Below are 24,798 nucleotides of genomic sequence, written 5' to 3'. Positions count from 1 at the left end.
TTTTTATGGGAATTACCAGAGGTGGGGACAAGTCACACATGGTCAAGTCCAAGCAAGTCTCAAGTCTTAACCATCAAGTCTCGAGTCAAGTCTCAAGTCGCAGTTCAGATAAATCAAGCAAGTCAAGTCAAGTCAAGGGTTCACCCTAAGCAAGTCAAGTCAAGTCCTGATAAGTTTCAAGTAAAGTCAAGTCACAATACTAAAATAAATAGAGGTAAATTTTTTCGATACATATTTATTTTTGCACAGAAAAGATGAACTTGTATACATATATTATGTATCTTATTTATTATACATTTGCTACATATTAATCATATGCATATCTGTGCTACATTAATATCTGAAAATAAAATAAAATTGTGTTGTTTACACAAAACGTTCAGACATTAACATTACCTGTAAACATTAAAAAAAAATATTTTCGTATGCACAAACATTCTTTACATTTTAAAAAATAATGTAATTTAAGGAAAATCAATTTGCAAAACCACATTTATGTGACCAATTGTAAATGGAATCGTTTTGATAAATCAGAATCAGCTATCCGATCTGAGAAAACGCATGAAGTGGCCAGTTGTAACGTTAAACATAGGGTTGCCAACCACAACAGTTTTCTGTAGCCTTGTGCTGAACTTATTCAATAGAATTAGACTTCTAGAATGTTCTTTCAAGTGCAAAAAAATATATTTTTTTAATTTAGTAGTTTTTCTTATCATAGCCAACAAATGTCTTCGGAAACTCCTTTTCCTCGATTTAATGAAGCCTATATGTAAAACGCATTTGCAGCTGCACAGCCGTGTATATATCTATGCTGCATATATCTATGCCATCTGGCTCGCTCATAGGCTGTGCTGCGGCAACTGAACAGCCAATGGCGCGAGCGCGGGTCAGAGCCCGCCAAGGGGGCGCCAAGTCCCCGAATTTTGCATTAAAGCAGGTCTTCGTTCATTCATAGTCTGTCTGACATATATATTAGAATAGAAGCTATGTGTCTGTCATGGATTTGCACTGAATTGATACTCAAAAATACGGAACAAAGTGCGTTCCGTATCAGTTCAATACAGAACAAGACTTTTATGTGTCAAATACGGAACGATTCCGTATTATACGGAACGGTTGGCAACCCTAGTTAAACAGCCCCTTAGAAATGTTTAGGTGCGTGCTAGTGATCACATCGGCGCCTCCATGTTAGCCTGTCATGCAGTAACGTTATGCGCAATGCTTTATAGTTTCCACACGCAGTCCACAAACTTGAAAATGCGCACATTTAATACATACATTATAACCTACATGTAATATTGAGCTGCCCGCTCATTTTAAGACGCCAATCAACATAAAAAAATTCAGGCTACGCCACTGTTATAGTCAATTTCCCCAATAAGTTACATCTATTTACGAAACGTAACAGTATAATGATAATGCCATGGTCACATTTCTAATAAGAAAAAAACATAATATGCCATCAAGGCCAAATTATGACAAACAGAAAAGATTAAATCATTACATTAGTAATCGTTATAACGTGGATCTTAGTGAAACTGACTATAAAGAGATTACTTTCTTACCTTTCCTTGTGGTTCTTCTTGATATGTCGAACGAAATTTGACGTTGTGGTTGTGGTTGTCGTGTCGGATATTCGTGCCTTGCATATTTTGCAACTGGCAAATCTTTTTTTATAGGCACGGTCCAGTTCAAAGTCTGTATAGCCAAACGAGACAATTTGTGGAGCTTGACTACTGTCTGCCATGTTTGGCGCGGTTTGAATTGAGCAGCGTTAAAGGCACAGATGCCGATAGTGATGCTGACGTCACAATATATATATTTTTTAATTAATTGTATTGCTGTTTGTTTATTAAGTTCAAGTCATTGTCGAGTCTTCCACTTCAAGTCAAGTCAAGTCTCAAGTAACTTGTTCTCAAGTCAAAGTCAAGTCAAGTCATTTTCGTACTTTAATCAAGCAAGTCACAAGTCCTGAAAATTGTGACTCGAGTCAGACTCGAGTCAAGTCATGTGACTCGAGTCCCCCACCTCTGGGAATTACAGTGAGGCTGTGAGAGATAGACGTTCAGACTCTTCAATGGGTTATACAGTCATTTAAAGTGTTTTAGCTACTATTTTAAAGTTTGTTGATTGTTTCCCTTTTCTGCACATTATGGATAAAAGATAGTTATAAACAAATTCTTTCAAAGACAGAAAACTAAGCTTTCATTAAATTTACATTTAATCTCAATTTATTTACACCTTCATCTCAACCTGGCCAAGACCAAACTCGTTGATGGAACTTGTGATCCTAGCAAACCCATCTGTTACTGTTCATCTGTGCTCCATTATTGTGAGACCTATCAGGACAGCTGAAACCTGAGAGTAGTAATTGATGAACAGCTACATTTTAGTTCTCGCATCTCATCAACTGCCTGGTCTTGCAGGTTTGTGCTTTATTACATCAGAAAAATTAGACCTTTCCTGTCTGAATATGCTGCGCAGTCCCTGGTCCAAGCTCTGGTTATTTCAAGATTGGACTTCTGCAGTGTTCTGTTGGATAGCCTTCCAGCTAGTGCTATCAAGCCACCGCAGATGGTCCTGAATGCAGTGACACGTCTGTTATTCAACCAACCAAAGAGGGCTCACGTCATACCCCTCTTGGTCTTACTCCACTGGCTATGCATCAACTTCAAAGCTTTGAATTTGGCCTTCAGGACAACCAGTGGAACAGCGCCCTCTTACACCTGGTGGTCCCATCACAATGAGGCACTTCACATTCATTCGCTTTCTCTGTCCCCCGGTGGTGGAATGAGTTTTCAACCACCTGCCGTTCTGCTGAAACCATTTCAGCATTCAAGAAATAGTTGAAAACATATATTTTCTGTGAGCAAATAACCTGTCCTAAATAATGGCACTTACTATTTAAGAAATCTTTAAAAAAAATCCTTATCTGTCTGTTTCCTCTGTGCTAGTTTCTGTACTATTATAGCAACACTTAGAACTTGGCAGTGTGATCCTGCAGGTACAGTTTACTTTTATATGACAAAGTGTTTATGTTCCTCATTCGGATAAAAGGGTCTGCTTAATGACTAAATGTAAATGTAGTTTGTCTGACTTTTTATGTGTGTGTTTGTGGATTTTCTTACTATTGATGTGTGTGTTTTTAGATTATCTGACTGTTGAATGAACATTAATTTATATAGCTCTTTTCTGACACTATAATCAAAGTGCTTTACACAGTGAACAGGGTACTCTCCTCAACCACCACTAGTGTGCGCATCCACCTGGATGATGCGACGGCAGATATAGTGCATCAGTATGCTCACCCCACACCAGCTATTGGTGGAGAGGAGAGAGTTATAGAGCCAATTAGTGGCTAGGGATTATTAGGAGGCTGTTAGGAATTCCTTGTCTTGTTTCACTGTTGCCCTCTGTCTGCCATTTTTGTCACCTTTGCATTCCATAGTTTTCACTTTTGTCCCTTGTTTAGCTCCACTGTCTCACTTGTCATTGTTTAGAACTACACTTCCCAGAATCCACCTGCCTTCATCACTGCCATTTTGTTCATTGTTTTCACCTGTGTCTCATTCTGTCATCACTCACTGTGTATTTAAGCCCTGCTTTTTGTTCACTCCTTGTCGTTCGTTGTTTGTTGTTAGCCTGGTTTGTGTTCCCTGCCCTAGTTCTCTGTCTTGTTCCTTCATGTTTAGGTTTCAGTTTTCAGTTCAATTTCCCCATTGAGGGTTGTTCCTTTGTGTTTTTCTTGCTTGTTTATTTAATAAAGTGTAACTGCATTTAGATCCGCATCTCCTCATCTGCCTTGCTGCTCAAGCGTGACAGAGGCCATGATTGAGAAGGGCCAATGGGGGGAATTTAGCCAGAACACTAGGGTTATACCCCTACTCTTTACGAGAAGTGCTCTAGGATGTTTTTAATAACCACAGAGAGTTAGGACCTGATTTTAACATCTCATCCAAAGGACAATGTCTTTTTACAGTATAATGTCCCCTTCACTATATTTGGGCATTAAGACCCACACAGACTCTGCTGGCCTCCCTATTATCTCTTCCAGTCGCAAACGTAGTTTTCCCCAGGAGGTCGCCCATCCAGGTACTGACCTAACAGGTACTTAGCTTCAGGTTAATATGGCTGCTGGTAAATGCTGATGTGTGTTTGTAGGTTATCTGAATGTTGATGTGCGTTTGTAGATTATTTGACTGGTTATATGCATGTTTTAGGTTATCTGACTGTTATGAATGTGTTTTTGTAGATTATCTGGCTGTATGGTGACAGAGGAAGGCTGTTGTTCTGTGGCATCAGCTCTGAGATCAAATCCCTCACACCTGAAAGAGCTGGATCTGAGCTACAATCACCCAGGAGAATCAGGAGTCAAGCTGCTCTCTGAAAGACTCAATGATCCAAACTGCACACTGGACAAACTTAAGTATGTTGAGCTGTAAAACCTGTTTATACCCATATTAACCCCTTAAACCCAGACCCTAATTGGTCTTAAATTTATTGAATGTTCAGTGAATTCTCTAAAATAGCACCTTTATTTATTCCTAAAAATGTAAATACTTAACAAATACACACAGAAGACATATAATTTTAATGTTTCATTAGAATGAGGACATTTTTGTAATTATTACATTTTATATAGAATATTATTTTTACTCATTTTAAGAAAACAATTTAAAAGAACAATCTTCAAGCATCTGTCACTTAACCCTTTCACACTTACTGGTGCATATTTGTGATGGTTTATGACTGGCCTTATGTGGGATCACTGATCCTCACAGCCATGTTTGTTTACATTAGGCGGTCATTCCGATGTCAATCATAAGTAACTCAAATAGCAACTCAATAGTCTTTTCAAGCACACAGTACGCTCATTGAAGCAAACAGCCAATATGCAGTCAACACATCAGGGAAATGCGATCATTCCAGTCCAGCCAACTTTGTTTACATTAGGTGGCAATGTGTTTGTCTCACACACACACACACACACACATACACACACACACACATACACACACACACACACACACACACACACACACACACACACACACACACACACACACACACACACACACACACATATATGTTGGTACTCCTATCATAATGAGGACTCTCCATAGACATAATGATGTTTATACTGTACAAACTATCCCTGATAGCACACGTACATCAACCAGACATCTATTTCATGTGTGTTTACATCTTAACAACATCTATTGTACATTGTTTGCTCATGTGCAATATGTCTATAAGATGACAAATATTGTCTTGAATGTCAATAAGACATTCAGCAGATGTCTTTGAGACATTTATGATCTAGAATGTTGTAAATCTGTATTTAAGATGTTTAGTAGATGTTTCTTTCCAGATGAAAAGATCTAAAACAGACATCAGAGACATACATATATTAAACCTGTAAACACACACAGTCACAAACATTGTTACTCCTATCATTGTAAGGACTCTCCATAGACATAATGATTTTTATAATATATATTCTATCCCCTAAACCTAACCCTCACAGAAACATTTGGGATATTTACATTTAAAAAAAAAATATATATATATTTATTATGTATGTTTGAATTACAAGGACACTAGAGATGTCCTCATAACCCACATTTATAGCATAATACCTTCGTAACTACTAGTGTATAACCTAATAAAACCACCAAACACACACACACACACGCACACAGTGTACAGACAGACCGTATTGATGATTTATGACTATTTTTATGGCTATGTATAAAAGAGGAAGTGAAACAAAAAACCTTACTGTAGACAAAACCCATTTGTTTATATGTTTAGTATATACAGTATTTTTAAATATATTTTTATCTATAAATGTTTTAAAATGACAAATCAAGAATTCAGTATATTACTCGTCTACACTGTGAAGTGTCACGTGACCTCATTCAACAGATTTTGCATTCTTTTGATATTTTGTGAATTCATTTAATATTTTCAAGAGAATTCAGAACCTATCTGAGGTTTTATCTATTCAGAGGTTTTGATTTAGAAAAAAACACTTGAGTCTGTTTTTTGAAGTATTTTGTACATATTTCAACATGATTTCCATTATATTTGCAGTATATTCTGCACACTTTCATTGGTCTGCATGGTCAGGTCCTAGATTAGTGTCATGTGAGACACAAAAGTTTGATCTTTTTTTGGGGGGGTGGATATAATCCCTGAAGGACCCCACCTGAATCTTATTTAAAAGTGTTCGCAATCATAAAATTATAATCCCAAACAAATCACCCCTATTAAGAACATTATTATTAGTGTTACTAATCACTAAATCCATCCATCTTCTAAAGCCAACTGTCATATGCAGTGTCACATGTGCTGGAGCTATCCCAGCTGTCTCGGGCCATACAGTGCTTTTGGACTGTAGTTGTACAAGGGCTGACTTGAGGACAGTCCCCTAAATACAGAAAAGGTGACAAAGGGCAAATTTTATTAACGGTGATTCAGAAACCGTTGTTATTAATGACACCTGTGGCCGTGAAGTGAACTGCAGCAGCTACCTGTTGCTCGTGATCGCGCACACACTCCATAGGGACGAGAGCGAACATTTACCAAAACAATGATGTAACGTACAAAGAGACTGAACGTGATTCACTGGCATCATGCTGACAGATGAGGTTGTAAGCCCGTTTATCGGTCCAATGACGGTCTCCAATAATACGGGTGAAGGTCTCTGCGCGTTACTGTTCTTGTACGCAACACAACAATATTAAATGAAATAAATTTTCTCTTATGTATTATCTCGTTATTTCATCTGACTCCATAAATGAAAAAGGTTTTTAATGATATCTGAGTATCATTAAAAGTGAGCGAATGTTTGATTATTCCTTTAACTCTTTAATTATATTTTACCCGTTTAGATTAAGAAACTATGTTGCTTTGAGGTCCTCGCGTGTTTTCTCTACACCGCGGGTCTCACGATCACAAGCGGCCAGTATTGGATCATCAAACAGAGGTAATTGCTATATACCTGAGATCGGTTACGTTCAAGTTCACACAATCAAAGATACTTCAGTATAGCCCCCATGGAATTGCATACACTTGAATGTAACTTTACGTTTTCTTCAGTAGAGGTCACAGCCACTATTACAGATGCAAGTTGACCAACATAACTTCTCTTGTAATAGCTTTGGATTGGCCATGCGTGGTTTCCCACGTATACTTATCTGGAGAAACATCAAATTAAAACAGAGGTAAGACACACCCGAATTTAGATTGGTCAAGCAGCGTTTGCTGTTCTAAACGGAAATTCCCTTTTTGTCTTTGCAAACCAAGTACACTTGAATCGATGCCAAATATTAGTCGTCACTAATCTGACGCAGACTTGCGGTAACATACGAATCGTTTAATCTGATGGGGAAACACAATGTCAGAGTCAGTCAGAATAAAATCAAATGTTGACAATTTATTGACCAGGTAACATAATCAATTCCTCAATTCCAATTAGACATTGATAAGTCAAAGTTAGACATTTTATCAAAACATAAGAAATACGAATTGCAATCACCTGAATAAACTACAAACAGTAAACTGTTTGGGATCGCTCTGATTACAGAGAGCCCTGAGCAATGTGTCAGCCTCTCCTTAAATACCCAGATAATTCAACATGCTTACCAAATGGTGGTGTCTGTCATTATAATTAGATTTTGGTCCCCTGTTGAGGGGGTTCCTGTAGATTAACATACAGGAGGTATGGAGGATCTGGGGGAGGGCACACCTTTAAGGGGCACACCAAATTTCACATATTTTATAACTTCTTTTAGGTTTTTAGTGAGCATAGGTTTTTAGTGAGCTTTAAGTGAGGAGGAGGAGTAAGATGAAGATACTTTAGAAGGGAGGTGTTAGCTGCACAGTCTGTTGCATCTCGGATGTTGCTATTACATATGCGAGAAAGGGTTCAGGTGTTAATTCTCATGAGAGCCTTTTGTTTTCTCGAGGAGAAGCCCAGACTCACTGGCACCCGCCTTACAAGGTAGCATAATTAAAATTACACAGTTATGATTGTTTTACTACAAACTTTGAGACTGTATATTATATTTGACTCTCCAGTGCTGGAACAGGGCTAAAACAAAGTGTGGATATCGGTCTGAATATGTGAGACTGTAGTTTGAATAATCACTTTTCTTTGCACGATACATTGACTGCATTTATACGATAGCCGATGTTGGTGTTAGCTAGCTAGTCAGCTTTATCAATAGCTGTTAGCTAAATGTGGTGGATGATGACAGTAGCTGTTTATAAAATAGACTGTACATTATAAATATGTTGACACAATTCAGTATTGATGTGATTCATCACAACTGACATTTTGATATATCGATGCACTATTGTTTTATAATAATAGATGATATATATTTTCTGTATAACCAAGTTACGTCACACTAATGAATGTGTCTTTTTGCATTATCTTGATCATTGTCTAGCATTCATTTCATGTGTTATTGTAGTTTAGCTAAAATGACACAGATCAATCCTTATGGCACAATATGTCACATGCTTTGCAGTTATGTAAGTTTACCTGTCCAATTAGAAAAATACCAATTCAGGGTCACTTTTGATCCCCAAAACCAAACGAAGGTCCATCCAGGAATCAAATGCCCTGCCGATTTTCACTCTAGTTTTCACTCGACCACGATCACATTCCCGCTTAGCCAGACGGGATTCAGTAGATCAATGTTTTTTTGGCTTACTCTGAGTTTGTGTTGGAGTCGGTGTTGTGATGGGACGTTTGCTGGATTCATCTCTAAGATAATGTTGTCTAGTGTTGCAGTTTGTTGTCACTGTTGAATAGTGGAAGAGAAGCACTGAGGCTCTCAGGAGCGCACATAAACGTCACATATTTTTGATTTTCCCGCAAAAGCTGATCCGCTCCTTCACATGAAAATCAGTCTACAGGCTTTAATAGGCAACCTAGGAAGTCTGTGAAGGGCTCATTTTATAAGTTGTGTTACAAGCCGTTCACACATTGGCAAAAAAGGTGCTGCTTGCTTGATATAACCAAAATATTGTTGAAATGGTTTTGCAGTATTTGGTTGGGTAAGACTTTCCCTTTTTATTGGATGGGGAACACAGTGGACAGTGACAGTGATTCAGGGAAAAGGTCTTTTAGTCTCTTTCTTCAGTTTTCTTGCCTTGACAGTAAAAATCAATTCTATATCAAAACTGCTATTCAAATAAAAGTGAAATGTTCAAATCTTACGGATCATAACAGAAGCAGCATCACTGGTAAATGATGCAAGAGTGTCTGCAGGTCTGCATTTCTCTGCTGTAATGATGTTGAAGATGGTTTCTGTAATAGTTGCAGCATCTCCAGTAGGGATGTAACGGTTTAACAGTTTCACGATATACCCCAGTTTAATAATAGATGATTTTCACACCATAGACATTCTTATTCACAGTATTGCATGAATATAAAATCTGTTTAAATATAAAATCTGAACTTTTCTAAAATCCAAATCAGTTTAATGATGACATCATCAGATACATTTGATAAATCGTGATTTCCTCATTTTACATTGAATGGACACTTCATTTAAAGGCACGCACGGGCTCATCTCACCACAAAGACATGTCGGACCCTGAACATTTATTTACACCATCAAAAGCTTTTTCTTGGTCCAAATCTAAAAATCCTACATTAAGATTATTGTCTCTGGCAAAAGAAATCAGATCATGTATTCAAAACAAATGATCAAATATTGTGCGTTTAGGAATACAATATGACTGGTCAGCGTGAATTAATTTAGATATGTAAAGTTTGAATCTGTTGGTTAATGCTTTGGACAGTATCTTATAGTACATTTATTTCACTGCTGAAATCTGCAGTGTGAGAGTATTTTGGACATTTTGGGTTTGGCACCATTAATGGTTCTCAGTTATTCTGTTTGGAAAGTTTGTTGCATCGTCCCATGAAATCTGTGGAGGATAATATATTTAGATGCAAACGGATTGTGTTTATATGAAATGTTACGATGAGCTTATTTTCATTTTATATGATTTATTATTTGCTTAAGTGCAGCACAACAGCAAGACTACAATATGTTTAATACTAATAATATGTTTTATTTGTAAAGTACTAAATAGGGTTTATAAAGTGCATTAGCATACAGGAAATGAACAGTGATACTGTAGCACATTTGCTTGTGTTGTGCTCTGTCACTGTATTAAGCTCATTTAAAAGTGTTACAAATAAACACAATAGCACACAAATATGTTTAAAATGATGTACACTCACATTAGATGATGACTCCAGTCAGATACTGACCTCAATAAAAGCTGTTTAATTGTGACATTGAGCTGGTCGCCCTCATGGATGCTGCCATGTTGACCGCACATAACAAACTGTCTTGCAGTTGATCAGTTACTACCACTAATAATATCAATAATGATCACAGATAAACGGTGTGACATCAAGCACCAAGAGCGAGCACACAACGGTCTCATCAGCCGCCAGAGAGATTACGAGTCGCAGCAGTCCATCTTACAGACATTTTTGTGTGGCGCAGCAGCAGTTAACAGGGGCTGTGCAGGATTTTTCACAGGGGGTCGGGCAGTGATCAGTCTGTGGTGTCAGTATAAAGTCCAAAACCACTGGTACTATTGGGACGAATAAGAGCCAGATAAAAACTTACTGCTGCACTTTTAAAAGCGGCGCTAACACTGATCTGGAGCCGTTTCATAACCCAGGATTAAAAGTGTTGCTAATCACCTTTCAGAGTTACAAGTGTGAAACGTTACTTTACTGGAGGTTAAAGCGGGGTTAAAAGACAATAACCCAGGGTTAAGTGCAGTGTGAAAGCACTTGAGTTTATTGTTGGTGGGATGTTGTGTGTGTGTATTGCAGGGGTGTCAAACTCAGTTCCTGGACCCCTCACACCCCTCATGTGTTGTAAGACTGTCAGTGGATTGAAATATTGAATCACGATTAATCACATATTTGTTTTGTTGTTAGTGTTAACACATTCAGTTCCAGGAAAACTAAATAACAGTCCTGTGTGTCATTATTAGATTCTTTTCTGAAAGTTTCAACTAGTTGATAAAAAATGAGGCTATAAAACCATCAAACTTTTACATGCCAATAAAGCTAATAAATATAAATTAATAGAGAGAGAGAGAGAGAGAGAGAGAGAGAGAGAGAGAGACATTCTCTGAGTGTTATTTCAGATAAAATCACTTTGAAGTAAGTTTCAGGTGAGCTGAATGTGATGTCATCATTTGTGTGTGTTTGTGTTTTTATAGTGTGGATCATGGAGGAGAGTTCAGGATTACAGCAGGACCACGCAAATGTAGGTATACACACACACACACACACACACACACATGTAGTGTTTCCATGTTTTATGGGGACTTTCCATAGACATAATGGTTTTTATACTGTACAAACTTTATATTTTATCCCCTAAACCTAACCCTACCCCTAAATCTAACCCTCACAGAAAACTTTCTGCATTTTTACATTTTCAAACAACATAATTTAGTATGATTTATAAGCTGTTTTCCTCTATGGGGACCGACAAAATGTCCCCACTAGGTCAAACAATTTCAGGTTTTACTATCCTTATTGAGACATTTGGTCCCCACAAAGTGATACACATACACACACACACACACACACACACACACACACACACACACACACACACACACACACACTGGTTTAGTGACTGTTGTGTTTTAAGTGTTTTTTCTCTTCTTGTGTTCAGATGTCTGTGATCTCACACTGGTTTCAAACACACACACACACACACACACACACACACACACACACACTGGTTTAGTGATTGATGTGTTTTAAGTGTTTTTTCTCTTCTTGTGTTCAGGGGTCTGTGATCTCACACTGGATTCAAACACAGTAAACACTAAACTCATTCTGTCTGAGGGGAACAGGAAGGTGACACATGTGAGAGAGCGTCAGTCATATCCTGATCATCCAGAGAGATTTGATGAGTATCGTCAGGTTCTGTGTAGAGAGAGTCTGACTGGACGCTGTTACTGGGAGACTCAATGGAGTGGAGATGGTGCTGATATATCAGTGTCATATAAAGAAATCAGCAGGAAAGGAGGGAGTGACTGTCTGTTTGGATTCAGTGTAAACTCCTGGAGTCTGAGGTGCTTTAATAACAGATTCAGTGTCTATCACAATAATAACAACACTGACATACGTCCCCCTTCACACGACTGTAAGAGAGTAGGAGTGTATGTGGACTGTCCGGCCGGCACTCTGTCCTTCTACAGCGTCTCTGACACACACACACTCACACACTTACACACACTCATCACCACATTCACTCGACCCCTCTATGCTGGATTTGGAGTTTATTCTGGTTCCTCGGTGTGTGTGTGTGAAATTGATCATCAGAGACACACACACACAACTGCACTGTAAGAAATTTACTGTAAAAATTACAATAACTTACTGGCAACTTCAGTTGCCAGTAAGACTGTAAAAATTTACAAGAGTCCTGTAAATCATCAACTACAACTGTACTGTAAAAATTTACACGAGTACTGTAAATCATTAACTACAACCGTACCGTAAAAACACAGCACACTGCTGTATATATATATGTATATGCTGTAAAATTGTCTTTACAGCTGTAACTCTAAAATTACAGTTGAAATAATGTTTATGATATGAACTATGAACTTACATGTAATGCTATACATTTTACAGTAGAGCATTTGCTGTGGAATTCAATTCACTAACTACAGTTGAGATTTTTCACTGCTATGATAGTGTAAACATACGTTTGCTGTAAGTTTCAGCCTTTTTGTCAAATAAAACTCACAATAACAGGTTTTCATAAATATAACAAATTTATTGTGCAATAAAGGCTGTTTAACATAAGCACCAGATTCCAAAATATATTTGGAGAAACAAAAATGGAGATTGCACATTAAATGAAAGGCTTTAGCCTTGGAAAGGACCACTGAGAACAAAAGCATTTAAAGGATTAGTTCACCTCAAAATGAAAATTTCCTGATAATTTACTCTCCCCAATGCCATCCAAGATGTTCATGTCTGTCTGTCTTTCTTCATTGGAAAAGAAATTAAGTTTGAGGAAAACATTTCAGGATTTTTTTCTCCACACAATGGATTTCAATCGCAACCAACATGTTGAAGTCCAAATCAATGCAGTTTCATAGGGCTTTGAAGTGCTTCAAACAGCTCTGCACGTTCCCAGCTGAGGAATAGGGTCTATCTAGCCAAACGATCGGTCATTTTCTGAAATAAATATATATATATATATTTTTTTTTTTTTTAACCACAAATGCCCGTCTTGTACCATCTCCGAGATGCGCTACAGCGCATTACTTTATGACGTTGGAAAGGTCACGAAAATAAATAATTAATACTAAATAATAAATTAAATGTCTGACAATTTTTAAGGTGGAGGAGAAAATTAGATGAATTTCACCCTTCCTTACCTTTTTGAACCGGAGTACACAGACAAATAACTTAGACAGATAACGTGACCCTTGACCTTTCCAACGTGATTACGTAATGCCTGACGCGTCGCAGACCAGCACAAGACGAACAAATGAGGTTAAACTGTATATACTTTTTTTTTTAAATGACCGATCGTTTCGCTAGATAGGAGCCCTATGAAACTGCATTGATTTGGACTTCAACAATTTGGTTGCGGTTGAAGTCCATTGTGTGGAGAAAAATCCTGAAATGTTTTCCTCAAAAAACTTAATTTATTTTTCACTGAAGAAAGACATGAACATCTTGGATGGCATTGGGGTGAGTAAATTATCAGGAAATTATCATTTTGAGGTGAACTAAACTTTTAAATATCAACTATACAGGGCACACATCCCTAAAGTGTGACTGAACTTAAGTCATAAACAAAAGAAATGGTCTGAACTGTGCCTACCTTTAATTTGCCAAATCCATAAAAATGGCAAGAATACTTGAACCTCAATCATGAACATCAGGTCAGAGTCTCTTGTATCAATTCCATTGGAATACTTTTGTTTAAATGGCAAGCCATTCAAAGTCCATTAGCTTTCGTAACAGTGTGCATACTGTACATGTGGGTTCATTCCATGCATTTTCTTGTCTCGCTTTCCAGCAGCAACTTTTGATCCAGTTTCCGGGTTAATGCCCACAAGTCCTCTGTGGAAAAAAAAAAACACAACATCCAATTATCAAAACAAAAAAAAAAACAGTATACACAAACAATAAAATACAAAATTTGTCAGACAACTCGTAAATTACATTTAATTTCAGTTAATAAAGAGTTAGGTCATATTTAATTTTATCAGAAATTTAAATATACAAATATTTAGCCTTCCATGTTTACAATAAACAAAATGTACAGATTATATCATTATTTTATGGATTATGTACAGAATTTATAGATTGAGCTCTATGATGGGATTCCTCATGTTCAGCATTTTAAAAAGCGCATTTCTAAAAATTTGGCTACAGAACATGTAAATCATTGTGCACTGCAATCTACTGCATTGTCTAAAGGGAGCCTGCCGTGATTATGGAGCTGTTAAATGATCTCCTTAAGATATTTAAGATAAGGTAGAGCTGTACTGTATTTGAGTGCAACCACATTTTGTAAAATGCAATAAAATCAAGAATCTGTGATGTCAATTCTCTTTCAACTTTATTTAACTGAAAAAAAAAGTACAAAGAAAATATTTCCAATATTTTCACTGACCAACTTAATTGTATTTAATAAATAAACAAGTTTAGATTTTGATGGCTGCAACACGCTCCAAAAAAGTTGGGACAGTCAAATTATTATTATTTTTAATTATCTTTCATTGATTTATTTTTTCTGTTATTATAATTTCTTTTATTTTTTTATATGGTTTTGCATTGTTTGTAGTATTTTAATTATTTGCATATTTGTAATATATTATTTGCTGCGGTTGTATGTATGTATGTTTTGTGCTATACTTCTTAACTGCTATACTCTCTTGGCATTCTACTCTTGCTAATTGAATCCAGAATGCTAATTGATTATTCTTAACTAGTCTACAATGACAAAAATGTGAATGTTTCTGAATGACCTAAATTGACCTTGAAAAAAAAAAAAGTCAAGAAAATTTGAGTAAGATTTTATGCCCTGAAATACCTCTGAATAAATTCCAGCGTGCATGCAGCATCATCCTGATAAGCAAGATTTAAGTTGTAATAGGTCGCAAACAATGCTGCCAGGCCCTCAACAAATGCCTCTGAATATGGGCCCAGGACAACTTCCCTTTCGACTGACAACATCCACTTCCTTGGGGTCATGGATTCACCTATTTAAAAAAATAAATAAATAAATAAAAAAAAACGGCAGGGCATAGATTAATAAGTGTTGTAAAAGTATGGTTCATGGGTAGCTCATGTTAAAGGGATAGTCTGAAAAGAATGAAATGAAGTGAAAATTACCATGATTTACTCACGCTATTCTAGGAGTAAATTACTTTCTTCTTTCAGACAAATACATTCAGAGTTATATTAAAAATGTCCTGGCTCTTCCAAGCTTTATAATGGTAGTGAATGACGGGCAAGATTTTGAAGGCCAAAAAAGTGCATCCATCAATCATAAAAGTACTCCACATGGCTCAGGCCTTCTGAAGTGAAGCGATGCATTTGTGTAAGAAAAATATCCATATTTAAAACCATATAAATTAAAATATCTAGCTTTCAACATATTTATGGCGAAAGTGTGAACTCTGACGTGACGCTACAAAGAACACGGGAGTGCAGAGGATAAAAAAAAAAAAAAAACAGACATGAACTAGAAGTCTAAAACAAGAATTTTTAAAGACAAATTTCTGAGGATTTTGATATAAGAGAAGACCTTGAGTTTGTTACACAGCCCTATTTGTTTGAACCACGTGAGGCATTAAAGCTTACACTACGTCATACATCATGTCAGGAGTTACTTTCTTTTGGCATAAGTTGACTTTAGTTTAACAATGTATATTTTTCTTACACAAACGAATCGGTTCGGAGGGCCTTTATTTACCCCCTGGAGTTACTTTTTACTGTATTACTTTTATGATGGATGATGACCTTTTTAGGGCTTCAAAATCTCATCCTCCATTCACTGCCATTATAAAGCTTGGAAGAGCCAGGACATTCTTTAAATAACTGATTGTATTTGTCTGAAAGAAGAAGTTCATATACACCTAGGATGGCTTGTGGGTGAGTAAATCATGATGTAATTTTTTATTTCTAGATAAAGACACTATAAACTATGGATTAATAATGAAGATTAATGTTACTAATAAGGAGTTGTTACTACTTAGGTAAAGTTGGTTTTATATTCGCACATTCGCGGACTTCCGCGTTCAATAACTCGTGAACTAAACGTTTTTGCTACACACAACACATATCACATATAACTAAAGATAAAACACCAGAAGCTACAACATAAATTTCCTCAAAACGATCTTTCCTTCGCACTGGACAAAATACATTGATCTCTATGCGCAGGCTGCTAAGAAGGGACCATCTGCAAAGTGCAAACCCGAAGGAAAGCTCGTTTTGAGGAGATTAAAATATTAAAACAATGTTATTTGTGTAGTAACAATATTCAGCTCATGAGATATTGAACGCGGAACTCCGCAAATATGCGAAGCGAATATAAAAAGCAACTTGCAGACTTGATCATGTAGGACCTTCAGGACCACATAGCCTACGTGGACAGCACCATGAACATAGTCAAGTTTAAAAAAAAAACCCAACCAGGGTAAAAATAGTTTCAGGTTTGATATTTGCTGCGTATTCACCTAGACTGCTTTAGTGTACTTTTGTGTAGGCTATTGTACATACAGTACGCAAAAATGTTTTATGTAAAAGTTACAGTAATTCACCAAAGGGATTTTTTCATGTTCCAAAGGCTGTAGTACTGTTCCTACTGACCAGACTGACTTACTACAGGTGAAATTTTGACAATAACTCCCTTACTGTACATACTGAAGGGTTGGGGTCAGAATCCCCTGTCTCTTCAATTTAATTATATATATCCTTTTTATATATATCCTTTTGAATGATTACTTTATTCTTATTAAAAATTCAACAATCAAGTATGTATCCTAATCATTTCTGTATTCATTTTCTTTTAGGTGCATTCCAGTGTGTGCCCTTGGGTTGTGTTCACATGCAAGGGGCCTTTTGATGATAATTGTCTTGGGATTCAGAGAGCGCGAGAGAGACTCTGTACTCATGTATTGCATATATATTATATATATATTGTAAGTAAATCAAAACCAAATAATTTACAAGCTTTTAACTTCATGAGGTGCAATGGCAAGGTATCTAACACCGGAGACGTCCTTGGTGAATCTGCCTCTGGCTGGACATTCCTTTACAGTCCTTTTTAAAGTCCATCAACTTTTTGACATGTTCAGAAATCCCTCCTGGAAACTCCCTCTGCATACATTCAGTCTTTTACAGCCAATTGGTCAAACACAAAATCTTGAACTGTCATTATTTCTGGAAGACCCCTTAGGACTTTTGCATATAAAACTCTTTGTCTCTTTGTCTTCTTTTCTGGACCTTTCCATCATCGCTGTATCTTCTGTATCTCGTCTGCAACACATAGACGGTAATGATGGCATTTTTCTCCTTTCTTTTGCAAAGCTCTTTCTAATACATTTTCAACTCCTCTCTACTCTGCCACCATCATCTGCTTAATAAATGCTTACAACATTCAGTGTGGTATGTTTTTCTTTATAAACCATTTTCATAATAAGAATATTTATAAAACAAGTTACAGTATTTTCCTTAATAAACCAGCTTCATAATAAAAATCTTTATAAAACAAGTTGAGGTGTTTTTCTTAATAAACTATTTTCTCAATATATGGTTACAATGATTATTAATACAAGTGTTTTACAGTAAACACATTCTTAATAAATTGTTTAACAACTACTTATGGTACCTTTCATTATAAAACCACTTTTTATTAGTTACAATTGTGGTTTACTATGACCCAGAAATACTTCATATACCAGAAGCCATGATTAGAATAGAATAATTGCATATTTCACAACAATATCCACATATCTGCATCTATATATCTGTCTTAGTTGACTTGTATAAGTTTGAGGGTCAATTTATACATAATTTCACCTTATTTTCATTAAGTGAACATCTCATGTGTATTTCTTTAGGGAGTGGAGTAAAGGGGCATATTATCTTTCCTGCTTTCCTGGAGTGAAATGTTTTATCAGCCTGTTAAGGTTGATAATTAGCTCAGGCCTTCTTCAGCCTCGAAGAGAACTGTTGTTTGTCAGTGTTCTGTGTGTGTGTGCGTTTGATATTCTTTGCAGGTTCTGAACTTTGTGATATAGCCTAAAACATTCTCGGACCCTGGAAGAAGGTCACCACGGACTTAAATCTCGGAAATGGACGACAAATATTCTGATTAACGGTGATATACCCACTTATCTATCAAAAATGTATTATTGTTTAGACTTTATGTTGTCTTAGCCAATCAGAAGTAAACGATTATGTATGTAATGCATGTCCTTGTAAAAGGTATACTTGTGTGAGATTTGTTTGTAAGGTAGAGTTGGCTTGCGACCTCCTCGTGACTTTGACGCTGGCTTTACCAATTTAACTGCAAACTTTTCTTCAGTAAAATTGTACTTATTTGATTGAATTTCACGACTCCTGGTCTTCTTTCATCATATTATTATCTGGTCCTGGGTCTTACAACTGTACCCTCCCAAACAGTACAATTTTCAAATAATTTTTTCCTGTTCCAATGGCTGTAGTGCTTTCCTAGTGATCAGACTGACTTACTACAGGTGACATTTTGACACTAACTCCCTTACTGTACGTACAATAAACTAATAAGTTCAAGAAAACATTACTGTAAATCCCTAAAGTATTTTTCCTGTTCCAATGGCTGTAGTGGTTTCCTAGTGACCAGACTGACTTACTACAGGTGAAATTTTGACAATAACTCCCTTACTGTACTGTACAATAAACTAATAAGTTCAAGAAAACATTACTGTAATTCCCCTAAAGTATTTTTTCCTGTTCCAATGGCTGTAGTGCTTTCCTAGTGATCAGACTGACTTACTACAGGTGAAATTTTGACAATAACTCCCTTACTGTACGTACAATAAACTAATAAGTTCAAGAAAACATTACTGTAATTCCCCTAAAGTATTTTTTCCTGTTCCAAAGGCTGTAGTGCTTTCCTAGTGATCAGACTGACTTACTACAGGTGAAATTTTGACACTAACTCCCTTACTGTACGTACAATAAACTAATAAGTTCAAGAAAACATTACTGTAATTCCCCTAAAGTATTTTTTCCTGTTCCAATGGCTGTAGTGCTTTCCTAGTGACCAGACTGACTTACTACAGGTGAAATTTTGACAATAGCTCCCTTACTGTATGTACAATAAACTAATAAGTTCAAGAAAACATTACTGTAATTCCCCTAAAGTATTTTTTCCTGTTCCAAAGGCTGTAGTGCTTTCCTAGTGATCAGACTGACTTACTACAGGTGAAATTTTGACACTAACTCCCTTACTGTACGTACAATAAACTAATAAGTTCAAGAAAACATTACTGTAATTCCCCTAAAGTATTTTTTCCTGTTCCAATGGCTGTAGTGCTTTCCTAGTGACCATACTGACTTACTACAGGTGAAATTTTGACAATAACTCCCTTACTGTACAAGTATCACATATATTACTAATAAGTTCAAAGTGATAATACATTAACTGTAATTCCCCTAAAGTATTTTTTCCTGTTCCAATGGCTGTAGTGCTTTCCTAGTGATCAGACTGACTTACTACAGGTGAAATTTTGACAATAACTCCCTTACTGTACGTACAATAAACTAATAAGTTCAAGAAAACATTACTGTAATTCCCCTAAAGTATTTTTTCCTGTTCCAATGGCTGTAGTGCTTTCCTAGTGACCAGACTGACTTACTACAGGTGAAATTTTCACAATAACTCCCTTACTGTACAATTATCACATATATTTATGTAATAAACATTATTACATGTGTTTATTACATATGTTTATGTAATAAACTGTAATTCCCCTATAGTGTTTTTTTTATATTTATATTCAAATGGTTGTAGTGCTTTGCTAGTGATCAGACTGACTTACTACATGTTGAATACTGCCAATACCTACCTTACTGTAAGTATATTACAATCATATTATTCTGAAGAAATTATTCTATTTTCACCTTTTTTCATGTTCCAGAGGTTATAGCATGTTCCTAGTGATCACTCTACTCAATTAACTTTGATCAATGTATTAGGTAAAAGTATGTATTATAACTGCTGTTCCTTGTACAACACATTTCTTTCATTGATTAAAGAAATTCAGATACTTTACATTTATCATATTTTCAACGTTATAAATAAGCAACACCCTTATTGTAATGATTCAAGTTAAGTTTTTGTTATGAAGTCCTGAAGAAGTGGATTCTGGAATACAGGATAATGTATGGAATTCAGAACCATGGACAGCGCCGTTTCCAGCGTGCGAAAAACATGTGTTGTGCCAAATTTCAACCCCCGCCAAATTATTACCCTCTATTGGTACGTTTAGGATTAGTTATGGGGAGTGGTTAGTGTTAGGATTAGGCAATCAGGTACTGACTTCAACGAGGGGGTAATAATTTGGCAAGGGGTCGAAATTCGCACAACACCGGAAAGGACACGCCCACACACTCATCTTATGTTCAAAAAGCATTTCTATAATCACAATTCAGTCACTGCAAAGATTGAAAAAAAAAAAACATCTTACCTTAAGTTAGAATAGAGTATTATGCCTTGGCTTGACTTCGATGTGAACCCAAAGTGTGTGAGTGATACACTCTGGTTTAGCTATCGCTTGCTTGCTAGACATTTTTAGTATGACTTCTCAGTTTCTTCTGTTTGGCGCACATGGTTAATTGGCATACGTGCACAGGACTGGTTGGCTCCGCTTGGCAAAAAATAGAACATTTGTGAATAAATGTTTTGAATTCTGAATACTGGACATGGTGAGCTTAAAAACAATTTAGTGACAATAACATTTTACTTAGAAATATTTATATTTTGCTTTTGATGCTTTCAGAGGGTCTCACCCAGCTAACACAAATACGTGACTTACATAACTGCAACATTTATAATAATATGGGAGGACATATTATAAGTGGTCTAATTTAAGTTGTCCTCATTGGCCCAAAACTATTTTAGGGACTTTTTCAACGACATATGAACGATACAGACTCAAAAATTCGTGCATTTACTATAAAACAAAGCACAAACAGAAAAAACAGTATGCAAACAGGTTATACATTTAAATGAACAAGGTTTGCCCCAAAAGCTTGACGTCTTCATTTTGGTGGCCCTAATAACAAAGCAAGAATAAGAAAAGAAAAATGCAAGAATAAGAACAGTTCAGTGTTTTCCAATTGAACATTTAAATACACAAAGCAATTAGCACTGAAAGATAGAATCTGTATAAGCAGACCGTTTTGTTTAAAAATCGCTCATATATTTTTCTAAACATTGTCACAAAGTTATGTTGTGGCAAGTGCATTATTTCCCTTTACAAAATGTTTATAACTTCATGACATGTATCACTATAATCTAGAAAACCTTAGTTTGAAATCATTACTTTTTACATTTAATAATACATATTATTTTGTTTTTCTTCTTCTGAAGTTGTGATTACGATAAAAAAAATTTAAACTAGGAAACTAGGCCTATTTATGATTATTGCTGAAGGCAGCATTAAACCCCAAAATGTCAGGTGGTGGTGCAACTGTCTGAACAAATGAACAGACTAAGAAAACAATTTAACATGGTGTCTTAATAATAAAAAATTTGAAACAGTGCCATCATTTTAGGTTTGAAGCCTTTCATGTTATTGTTTTTTTTTTTTATAAATATCAGTAGTTTTAAATCTATTGAGGTAATTGAGAAACTTTTGTCCAGCAATTTGTATATTCTCAAATATTATTATGAATTTACAAGGTAATAACAGTAAACATGATAATGCATCATCCAGAGGAGCCTAACTGATCTCTTTGGCAGAGTGAAAAAGTTTGTAGAGCTCTCTCAAATACTGATAAAAAATGCTAATTTCAAGTATGGGTAGGTTGGTGGTACACTTTCCATGTCAGGTGGTACAACATAATATTTTTGTTGTACCACCTGACATAAAACTGAAATTAGTTTAAACACTTTAAAATATCATTTAACATCTGAAAATTGTTTAAACACATTGTCTTCAAGAGTGTTGATGTCATTAGAAGTCTTACCAAGTGAGGCTGGATCCGAACTGGAGCTGCTGTAATCTCTAGTAAAATATGCTGAGCATCCTGAGATACAAACAACGAGACAACAGGAGAAAGATTAGCATTGCTGCTGGTCATATTATTTCAGGCAAAAGATGGTCATGTGCACTTTTTACTATTTCATCACATAGTACAAAATTATGATATGTGTTAATTGAATGCTTAGCTAAAGAGATGTGTCTTTAATCTAGATTTAAATTAGGATAGTGTTTCTGGGCCCCCAAACATTATCAGGGAGGTTATTCTAGAGTTATTGTCGTGGAATATCACGATGAATCTCTCTAAGTTGTAAGAAAACTCTCAGAGTCTTGAGTTCCAGATGCCAAAGTTGTAGTTTATTGAACACCAACAAACATGAGACCGCTCAGCTGTCCGCTCTGACATTATCCTCCTAAGTTCTCAGTTATATACCTTTTTGTTATCTTGTTACCCACTATCTCTGACTAACAAGGATCACTGCCTTGTTTCTTTCCCTCGCCACCAATATGTTTTATCTCCTTCATTAATTAAATATTGGTGGAAAATCCCCGCCTATCTATTAAAAAGAAAACATACATCAGCTGGTAACTTCACATATCTTGGACATATGTCATAGTTCATGGGAACCCTTACAGTAAGGCGGCCTTGTTTATTTCAGCGGCCTTGTCTGTTCCTTCACATTATCATGAAAGAAAATGCAAGCTCCACAGATTTTTAGCTCATCAAGAAAAACATCATGGCAGCAAGAAAAACATCATGGCAGAAAAACACCAGCTGCAAGATATCATACAAGACACCATTCATATTTTGTTTTTGTTTGCTCATACACCTGTTTTTCAAGGTTATATACCATTCTTTGTGTTCTCTGCAGCATCAACACTTTTAGTGACCTCACATGCTCTCTCCTGGGTCACACAAAGGCCTGGAAACTCATATATGTATTTTGATATAGAAAAACATACTAGAATATTGAAAATATACTATATATTTCCCTTACATTCTATAGGAAATCATCTGATTTTAATGAGAAATCATGGCCCAACGAGTCGTCATTTTAATTTAGTGCATTTTTATGTCTATGCACAAAAAAGGGGCTGACATTTAAGTGTTTTTTAAGGTTAGCACTGTTATGGGGTTAACAGCTGTCAGATCCAGGACCAGATATGATGAAAGAAGACCAGGAGTCGTGAAATTCAATCAAATAAGTAAAATTTTACTGAAGAATATTTTGCAGTTAAATTGGTAAAGCCAGCGTCAAAGTCACGAGGAGGTCGCAAGCCAACTCTACCTTACAAACAAATCTCACACAATTATACCTTTTACAAGGACATGCATTACATCTTTGCTACTTCTGATTGGCTAAGACAACATAAAATCTAAACAATTATACATTTATACTTTATTCTTTAGAGACATACACATGAAAGAAGTAAAAGTTTGTGAACTAGATCATGTAAATCACATAGAGGTTGACCCCTCTAACCTTTACTTGGTCAACAAAAATCAGACACCAAAATGCACTTAAAAATATAATGGTAGAAATGCTGACAACAAAATATGATTAAAACTATATATGAATCACTCTTTGAATATAGTAATGATTATATTGTTGAATATAGTAATGATTATATAACTTGATTCAGCACTTGTTATAGGAATAATGTAAAAACTCAAAAGGATATATAGATATAGTGAAGAGACAAGGGATTCTGACCCCAACCCTTCAGCACAAAATATAATTAATAATATGAAACTAAGATTAACTCAGTAAACTACATGCATGCATGAACTAAATAATTTTGATCACACATAGTATTTACATTACAACAGTACATCATCAGACATGCTAATTTACATGGATTCAAAACACACCATAATTTTTTTTTTTGTGAGACATCTCTTACATTTAAGCAAGCTAACATATACCCTTCTTCTTAACTCTTACAACAGTTATCTCGTACCACAGATAACATCTGCTCTTATCCTTCTAATCATTACCTTGTCACCCTAGGTAATTAAGTTTAAATGTCATCTTCACTGCCACTTTGACTGGAATCATATGTGTCACATACATGCAAATCATGATGATGTTGAAACGTAGATGACACAGCATTTCTAATCAATTGCATTACACATGGCCACAAACACAAGATCAACAAGAACGAGCAAACTATACAAATTACCATCATCATCGCATTTGTCACATTACTAAAAATACCTTTAAACCATCCCCATCCAAAAGAGAATGAATTAGTTTCCCGATCTGTCAGAGTCTTTGACATGAAGGTCAAATTATGTATCCCTTCTTCAATGACATGGCCTTTTGCATCATTATCTGGAATGTATGTGCAGCACGTTTCTCCCACTATCACACAAACTCCACCTTGTGATGCCGTAAGTTGGTCTAAAACTAAACGATTCTGCAGAACCATGAGTCTTAGTCCTCTCAGCTCCTCCTTGATGCCTTCCATCATAATATTTGTCGTGTCAATGAA

At 36.0% G+C, this 24,798-nt stretch overlaps 1 protein-coding gene across 20 annotated transcripts in view; it reads left to right on the top strand.

The window, feature by feature from the left end:
* Positions 1–24,798, top strand: part of LOC127650380 (NACHT, LRR and PYD domains-containing protein 3-like) — a 1,539,373-nt gene that overhangs the window by 19,527 nt on the left and 1,495,048 nt on the right. Inside the window, exons 10-12 of one of the 20 annotated variants that reach the window (XM_052135769.1) lie at positions 4,253–4,426; positions 11,275–11,321; positions 11,856–12,995. The exons of 18 other annotated variants lie outside the window; for them this stretch is intronic. In XM_052135769.1, coding sequence (XP_051991729.1) covers positions 4,253–4,426; positions 11,275–11,321; positions 11,856–12,421 — 787 coding nt within the window. In that variant the 3' untranslated portion in view covers positions 12,422–12,995. Of the gene's footprint in view, positions 1–4,252; positions 4,427–11,274; positions 11,322–11,855; positions 12,996–24,798 lie in introns of those variants that run through there. One more of the 20 variants, XM_052135774.1, reaches the window with a different exon arrangement.

Source organism: Xyrauchen texanus, chromosome 10, assembly GCF_025860055.1.
Source record: "Xyrauchen texanus isolate HMW12.3.18 chromosome 10, RBS_HiC_50CHRs, whole genome shotgun sequence".
NCBI classification, from domain to species: Eukaryota; Metazoa; Chordata; class Actinopteri; order Cypriniformes; family Catostomidae; genus Xyrauchen; species Xyrauchen texanus.
This window is presented reverse-complemented; position numbering and strand designations above follow the sequence as displayed.